At 30.5% G+C, this 9,138-nt stretch overlaps 1 protein-coding gene across 1 annotated transcript; it reads right to left on the bottom strand.

Moving 5' to 3' along the window:
- Window positions 1–1,240: 1,240 nt before the first annotated feature.
- LOC111619319 (sonic hedgehog protein-like) lies at window positions 1,241–4,020 on the bottom strand. The gene is made up of 4 exons (XM_023361022.1): window positions 3,843–4,020; window positions 2,968–3,136; window positions 2,784–2,890; window positions 1,241–1,859 (listed from the first exon to the last, which is right to left on the bottom strand). The coding sequence occupies exons 1-4, from the start codon at window positions 3,877–3,879 to the stop codon at window positions 1,555–1,557; spliced, it is 618 nt and encodes a 205-aa protein (XP_023216790.1). The 5' UTR covers window positions 3,880–4,020; the 3' UTR covers window positions 1,241–1,554.
- Between the last annotated feature and the right edge of the window lie 5,118 nt (window positions 4,021–9,138).

The raw sequence follows: 9,138 nt of genomic DNA, 5'->3' as shown, positions 1-9,138 counted from the left end.
TGTAAATTTACGTTCAAAATTCGGAAATTCAAGTGCTGTTTTTGAAGTTCTTCTAATTGATTTTGTCCTTTATACTTGTCAAAATTATTGACATTGAGGCACTTTTATCAAAATTAATTTTTCTGATAGACAGGATAAAATAGATGAAATATAACAGCACAATCTGTCAAGGGCGGAATGTCTTTCGGAAGTACTTTCTTATGGGAAATTAGCCCTATTTTAGGGCTTGTGGACAAACCTGAAAAAAACTCTGGCCAAACTGTTGGTCAGGTGTGAACCCGCGACCAACTACTAGTGTTTTGGATAAAATTACTCAGCCAGCTGGTGGCTGAGTATTTCATCCACTAGGCCACCAGTTGATCCCATTGATAAATAACAGCTTAGCTTTTTTTGGCATTGCTATAATTAATTAAACATATATTTCTTTTTACCGGTTTAATTCCTTGAATAAAACAATAGATTATTTTAATGTTTTAAATGCAGATAAGTAGTAATTAAATTCATTCCAAATTTCACGAATGCTCACAATTTATCGCTCTTTTCTTATTAATTTTCAACAAAAAAGAATTTTTTAAAGGCGCTAACACTATTATTATTATTTTCAAATATATTAGATTGCTTCCAGTTTAAACTAATATAATTACAATTGCAGTTATGGTAAATGCATCATTTGCAGTTTGAAACTGTCCATTGATCTCTTGCAATCTACTATCTTTCTATAATCATTAAGACGGTGCTGATAATGCGGAAACATATAATACTTCAATAAGATATATTTTGTTTACTTCTACTGTCAGTATCATCGGTTCCTCGAGTATTTTCATCAATCATATGTTCCATATAATTCAGCAAAGTTGTATAACTATTTTATAAAATTTTATTAACTGAACACTTCTAACATACAATATATACAGTCAAACTCCAATAAAGGCCACCTCCTAACTGCAATCATTTGAAAAAATGGCTGCCATTAAGGAATGATCGTTGTTCAGTTGTCTGTCAGCAGCCATTGTTTAGAGATTCAACTGTATAATTTGTAGCCGTTATAAACCAATTGTATCTCGATCTCCCTTTCTGACCATTTTCTAATAAAAATATTCTGCTATAAACTTTTTAGACTAAAAATTTTAATACCGTATTTTCAAAATTAACTGTAAAACGTACATTTTGTTGAAATTTTATTGTTAATTTTCTAAACAATACGTATTATTATTTTATACAATTGTTGACATATAACAAACTAAGAATTTTAACTAAATGTAGCAACTTCAAATTGAATATACAGTACAACGGTGTAGTATAGGTATACAGTATAACATTAAAGTACAGGTATACAGTACGTGACACAGTATAGACTATGCTACAAACTTTTACAATACAATACTTGTAATTGAAATATAGATCCTAAAAGTGTATCATACATTAAATATTTTCCACGTATTGACAGAATGTAATTTACTGTATTATACGATACAATAATAAATTAAATTTAAATACTTAAAGAAGAAAAATTTTACAATGATATGAAGTTAATGACACGAAGACAATTTTAATTCAATTGGAACAAATTAAGTCAAAATCATTAATTAATAATTTATTTTGAAAAACTTCCACTTCGAAATCTTTATTTTGAGTAAATTTCAAATTTGAAGGAAACAGGGCACCAGCCAAAAATTTTAAAATTTTAACGTAGGGCATCACACCAACAGGTTGTAATGAATTTTGATTGAAGATATTTGGAAACCACCGAACTGGGGAGAGGAATATCTGTGCCCAATAGTGATCGTACGATGCATAACACGATGCTAAAATTCCATCAACAAGTAAAGTTCCCGTTTGTGTAAGAGGAACGTAAGCACCTAAAAATAATAATTGAAATTATAAAATTTACATGTAATTCGAGTCAATAAACAAACATTTATACACGGTGACTCATAAAGGCCTGCCAGAATGCAGTAAGAATTGAATAACTCAAATTTCATTTAAACCAGCATTTGAATCCATTTGTTTAAATTAAGATGATTCCAAAATCTGCGTACAAAATAGTCTTCAAGGGAAGCACTTAGGATGCACGTGCATGTATCAGATGTATTAACATGCAATTGTCATGAGTTGAAAGGATGCACCCACTTAGATTATAAGAGCAAAATAATTATTTGTCTGTGTATTGAGATCTTTTGAATCACCCTGTACTAAAATATATTTTCTCCTATCTTCAATCTCAATCTTCTTCCAAAATTTAGCATCGCACTTTGAAGAAAATCTCTCGGAATAATGATTTTTCGTATTGCAAATGATTTTATTCTTCCGAAGTCTTTTTATTGGATTTGACTAATCGATCCTGGAGATGTCTTCATGGAAGAACATTGTATCTGGAGAAAAGACAGGCCAATGGAACCTCTTTCATGGTGCAAAAATCATTGAAAGTGATAGGACTGATAGGAGGTGTCTCCTGGGAGAACTTATATGGAAACTCATCCCTATTTATGTATTAGACATGTGAAGAAAACACGCGCGACCAATTCGCTGTTCAGCGGATTGAACGTGGGTTCAGGTACGAACTCACGTTCAATGATGTCACGCATTCGGCCACTGGTGAGCCGTTGAAGATTGTGCTTTCCAAGATGCGAAGATCTTGTTTAGTAAAACGTATTGGACATATTGTAATATAAATGGTTTCGGATGCTGATTTTAATGATATCTTAGTAAGGTTTGTGTATCTTACTGTTTAATTATAATAAATCATTAAAATCGGTAGATTTGGACCATTCCAAATAACTTACCATCCATTACATCTCTTGTAATTTGCATCACTGAAGATGGTTCAAACGTTTGATCAGTTTGATTACTTACTAGCAAGTAATCTCCTACATTAATGTTTCCAGCAAATCTATAAATAAATAATGTAATAAATCAATATTTATGAAAAATAATATTGTTTTATTGCATTAAAAATAAATTTCTTACTTGGTTTCTAGTGTTGTAACATTATTCATAGAAGAGAAGATTAAATGATTTGCAGATATTCGAATCGATTGTTCGTTAGCTGTTTGTAAAATTAAATATTCAGCTTGACCGGAAGGTCTTCTATCCATAAAGGCGACAACTTTAGTAAATACTAATTTGCCATTATCAACTGAAAGCACAGATTATTCTTATTAATTAAATTGGATTTTTTAATTCGTTCGCTCGCGACTGTTGAAACCCGTTGCATGGCATCGCGCTAAGAATGAATTAAATTGATCTTAATTCTATTGGATTCATGCAAAACTTCAGAAATTTTTTAGACCACCGATAGGTGGAATCTAGAAGTTTCTTGTGGGGTATGTAAATAAAAGGTGTTGAGGTGCATATTGAAAAGTGAAAAGATGTGTGTAACTTAACCGGAATTGCATTAGCGCATGATTATGTTAGGTAATTAGTGGGATGTTTGCGGACTAGTCCGTTATAAGATGCTTTCAAGGAACATCACTATAACATCCGCAATCTGAGCTTTGCTGCAACGTTTGGCTGATTCTATCCAAATTAAGCAGCCATAAATAAACATTGTGCGCTTTCTTTGGGATAACACAAGACCATGTGTGTCAAAGCAAAATCTGTTTGATTTCTGCTGGGAGGTTCTCCCTCAACCCCCATATAGCCCAGACATTGCACCATCCGACTACCATTTCTTCCACTCCACGCAACATTTCTTGGGTGGAAATGAGTTCGCTGATAACGAGGGGATGAAAATCGCACTTGCAGCTTGAGATTTTACTTCCCCACTGTATAAAATTCTAGAAAATTTCAGAAACTTTTGCATCAACCCAATATGTTCCTCTAACTTTCACTTTTATGTTTACCTGTTAATACTTCATGACCAATCTTTAAATCCTTCATCAATAAATTACCATTAGGAGTGTAAATTATAGATTTTGCTGGAAAACACGGACCTAAAGAACAATCGCAACAGAACGTATTCTTTGTTATTTTACTTCTACAGTAACAAAGGTTGTGAAAGCTGCACTTCAACAAATTGTATCTTCTATCCTGTAAATAAAAAACAAAATGTAGCAAGTAATAAAATTTAAATTGAGTTATTTTTATGTAAAAATTAAAACTTTACTTTAATTCGAGAGTCATGGGTTCGGTCCCATAAACACGATCCGAACCCATGCCTCGTAAATACAAACTATTCTCTACTTCAGGCTGATCGTGGACGAGTGAATAAAACCATTGGATTCTGGTAGTAGTCGTGGGTTCGCGCCTTACCAGCGGGCTGATTATGTGAAGTATTCCAGGTCTTCTTCACGTGTTTAACACTTAAAAATTGTCTGGAGGCAGATCGCACATAGTTTGCTTTATCATATCCCATCACACAATTCCTTTTTCTAGTAATAATATTTACTAAATTCCTGCTTTTTTTCCTAAAATCGAAAACGATCCCGCGACTTACGTATGGCAACTGGAACCTATTCCATAGCCTTTCCCTTTACTAAAATGTTTGTTCGCTATGCACGCCTAGGCTGTTTCGCCAATTGCTACGAAACTTAGCAGTTAGGTTAAAGTACTTTTAACTTAGATAATGACGTAAATGACACTTCAAACTATTGATTAGACTTTTATATATTAATTAATATCGGTATACATTAGATTTGCTGACTCTCCGTGTAACGTTATCTGTTGGCAAGAACTTAAAAATTAGATAAATTTATACAAAAAAAAATGTGGCACTGTAATAAATTTCAATAATTTATCAAATTGACCGGTCATTATGAATACTGTTATCATCTAGTCGGGCAAAGTGATAATAAGGCGTTGAGGAGTGATCATCCAAAATATGCTAGCCAATCAGTACTGGCATCTGATTTGCACGTGCGTGTTGCATTCAGTACTGAATATGGCAGCGGACGCAACTGTTTGTGCTTTCGACTGATTCCTCCCGGAGGGGAACCTCTCGCAGGCCACATATTGTTTAACGTCACTAGATATTAATTCATGGTAGTTATTGAACACACGTATCAATAACTAGTATGTATCAATATCTAGTGACGTTAAACAATAGGCGGCTTGCCGGCGGCTCTCCTCCGGAAGGAATCCGTTGGGAGCACAAACAGTTGCGACTGCCGCCATGATGGTGCACATAGGTAAAATTTTACTATTTAATTAATACAGTTAATAGTACTTAGTTTTAAAAAATTACGTGTTCTTTTTAAAATACTTTGAAATAATTCACAAAAATAAATATTTCTAAATGAAATAAATGGAGTTTTTTTAAATCAAATTAAAATGTCGCACAATTAAAATTCAGTACTAAATACAATACGCACACAACACGATACAATAAGCAACTCAGAGTGTTAATTGGCTAGCGTTTGTTGAATGATCACTCCTCAACGTATTATTATCACTTTGCCCGACTAGATGATAGCAGTATTCATAATAACTGGTCAATTTGATAAATTAATCAATATTTATCACACTGCGCGCCCTTTTTGGTCATTATTCATAATGACCGGGCATTATGAATAATGCCCAATTAATCACTTTGTCCATAACATGTATACAAATGTAAAATCACTTGATTTAGTCGTTTCTTAAGCTCTAATTAGTTCTAATCGATCGTTTCGATTGTTGTATTCGTCTGTCCAACTGTCTATATGCCCTTCGTTAATCTCAAGAATGGAGTTAGTCATCTTGTTTATCACAAGACAGTTTTTATAACAACCTAGTGAATATTTAATGGCGTTTTCTGTAAATAATGTATGCATTTTTAACGCATAAAACAGAAAAATTTGATTAATTTTTTTAGGCTGTTTACTGAAAAAGTCACTTAATAAAGTTTAATGGTTTTTTAAATTTCAGTAAACATCCGTATAATTGATATAATGAAAAATGTTCTTGTCAGCTTGCTTATTCATAATTGCAAGTTTAGTTAGAAAATTTATGTTTATTGTTTTTTTAATGGAAGCAATAAATATCTTAATTAACAGATTAATATACTCCAACTTTTTAAGCTTTTTAAAAAAATATAAATAAATAAAAGGCTAAGTATATATATATATATANGAGCATCAATTTTTTTTTTTCTTTTTTTTTTAATATTTAAATATATATATATATATATATATATAATTTATTGTTGTAAATTTCATTAAAGAATTAAAATAGCTTTAAGGATATTTGATTAAATTGAATTTTTCATATTTTTCTTGAACAGAAAGTAAAACAAAAAAGTCTTTCACTTTTTGGTATGGATGCCTTGCAGATAAGTTTATGCATCATCACTTATCTTCTAAGAATACGAGAGGAAATATTTATTTTTAAAACTTAAATTTTATCAAATTAAACAGAATTTATAACGATTTTACCTTATTAAAATGTAAGTTTATTCAGCTGCCGTATTGTAAGCCTGAGGCTTGAAAAAAGATCCTTTTTTTTCCTGGTTTGCAGCTTGTTTATATAGAGTTTTATAAGATGTGTGAAAGGCTTTTTATAGTGTTTAATGTCTGAAAATAAATAAAAAACCTAGTAAAATCATTCAATTTTATAAATTATAAACAGAATTTATAATAATTTTACGTTCTTAACATGTAAATTCTTTCAGTTGCCCTATTGTGAGCCTTGCTTAATACGCTTTAAAAAAAGGCTTATTACATCTTTTAGCTTGTTTATATCGAGTTTTTATATAGTGTTTAATGTTCACAGAGTAATAAAAGCATTAAAAATATATTTAAAAATTCCATGAGAAATAAAATAAATTAAAGTTTTAAAGTACGAACAGTCACACTTACAGTTAATTTTAATGAAATTTTTACAATGAAAGGTTAACTTTTATGTATTTTATATAAATATTTAAATTATATTAATCTCTTTATTTTATATAAAAGTTTTATAAGTTATTTGATATACTTAAATTTAGCTTACTCCTCCACTAATTATACAAATTGCATATTAAGTTTCAATATTTACTTATCAAATATGTTAGAAACTAATTTCTATGTTAGTTTAACAATATAATGGAACCGTTATGGTTCAGTTACATAATAACAGAGAGAATAAATTGCCGACTAGTTCAACAATTTACTTCAAAACTTTCCTTACAAATTATATTTGACTACTTACCAAATGATTTTCGTCACGCTCGATAAGCTTTCAACTTCTATAAATCGCTATCAATATAAGAAATTAAATAATATATTTAATATTTATATTTTGTAAAGTACTAAATTATCTATGATCCTTCGCCCACCAGTGAACGAGAGGTTAAAACCACAGAACAACTGGAGCCAATTTCTCGTAGATCCTCATTAATGAGTGACAAGCCCATTGATGAGGATCTATGATTTTACGATATAATTGGCACATGTAAAATCTCGTTATTACATAAGAAGTTTTAATCGTGCATTGCAGTAAACCTGTCTACAAAGCGTAAAATAAATCACAGAACGAAATCAGAATCATTTTCTGTGAAATATACTACTACAAGCCGAAAAACCTGTCTAAAGCGGAAACGGAAGTCTTTTCTAGTCATCAATTGCATAATTTAACTTGAATAAAACGGAATTTTTGGGCGTAAAAATGCCACATTCTATAACAAAGCACACTTCAATGGTGTTTACTCAGATTTCCCTTTTCTATGCACATTACACATTCTACTTGTCTTTCAACATGATTTTAAAACATGAAACACTTATATTAAGCTATTTTAAACATGAATTGTAACAAATTTTAACCCACTTTTTGGCATTAGTAAAAAAATATAACTCTCTATAAAACGAAAACCTGCGAAAACGTACAACAACGGCCGTTATTGTCGCATTCCGTTTTAAGCAGGTTTTACTTTGTTACAAAGAAAATTCGACTATAATAATAAATTCATACTGAAAGTAGGAGTTGCAAATTGATCGGTCGTAAAGCGAGGCCTAGTTTTGTTGTACGGATCAATTTACTACCCTGTATTATAGTATTTTATACAAAGTACTTAAAATTTTACATGACACTTTTAAGTCGATAATTTCTTTAAGGAAATAAGAAATATATATATATATATATAAATCCTTATATTAAAGGGAATATCCCTGAGCGATTTGTAAGGGGTGTGTAGATTGATTTACAAAAGATTTTAAGTAAACAGATGATGGATAGAAGATAGATTCCTTTTGTAAAGAAAGCATCACCCCTTGATCCTTTATTGCGATGTTTTCTCTCCCGTAAAACGATTTATATTCCTTCTAAAGAGATTGAATTTCTTGGATTGACATTTCGCCCTGCTTCTAAAGGAAAATGTGGATTAAACTGAAAAGGTTTTTCCCCCTCCCTTCTGTAAGATTTATATAGATCAAGTGACTTTCAGTTGTTTGAAAAAATGTTTATTTTATGCTTTAACTCTGAAAATAATTTAATGTCTGTCGAAGACGTTTATTATTTAAGCCTGAATTATTCTACGAAAGAAATAATAGTAATAAAAATCGAGTGGAAACAACTCTATAGGGTGACATTTTCGTTTTTTAGAGGTGTAAGAAACATTGTTATTAGTTTTTTTCTTATAAAATTGCTGTTCAGATGTTAGAAGAATTCTCCACTTCAAGTAAAGTAAAAATCTTTCTGTTTTGTTTTCAAAAATGAAGTAAATAATATATATTGTTTTTATTCGAAGGATTATAAATTTAACTTGAATTATTATTATTAGAATTTGGAACCTACTCAAGGCTCTCCACACTCTAATAATAGTAATAATACAAGGCTGAAGAAAGGAAGAAAGTGAGGAGGTGGAAAAAAAGGATAAGTAAGAGGAGAAAAGCCTACTCAAGAATCCAGGCTGAAAGAAGGAAGAAAGTGATGGGATGAAAAATATGAAAGAAGCCTGCTTAAGAGTATGAACTAAAGAAAAGATGAGTGAGAGGATGAGAAAGAGGAGAGGAAGGAAAAGAGAATGTTTCAATAGGATGCTGAGTAAATAGAGTGAATGAGAAAGTATGTAAATAATTCATTTTTAATTTAATAATTTAAATTGTATAAAAAATTTTAATTAAATTATTAATAAGTATAATTAAATTTAATTTTAGTTCAAATTATATTTAAAAAAAACAAAACTCATAATATCTTTATTCAAAAAATTATTAATTTAATTTTAAACCTTTGCTAAATTATTTAAAA

Source organism: Centruroides sculpturatus, unplaced genomic scaffold, assembly GCF_000671375.1.
Source record: "Centruroides sculpturatus isolate CEXI.00-Female unplaced genomic scaffold, Cexi_2.0 scaffold224, whole genome shotgun sequence".
In the NCBI taxonomy this organism is placed as follows: domain Eukaryota; kingdom Metazoa; phylum Arthropoda; class Arachnida; order Scorpiones; family Buthidae; genus Centruroides; species Centruroides sculpturatus.
Note: the sequence above shows the minus strand (reverse complement) of the source record. Positions and strands in the feature narration are given on the sequence as shown.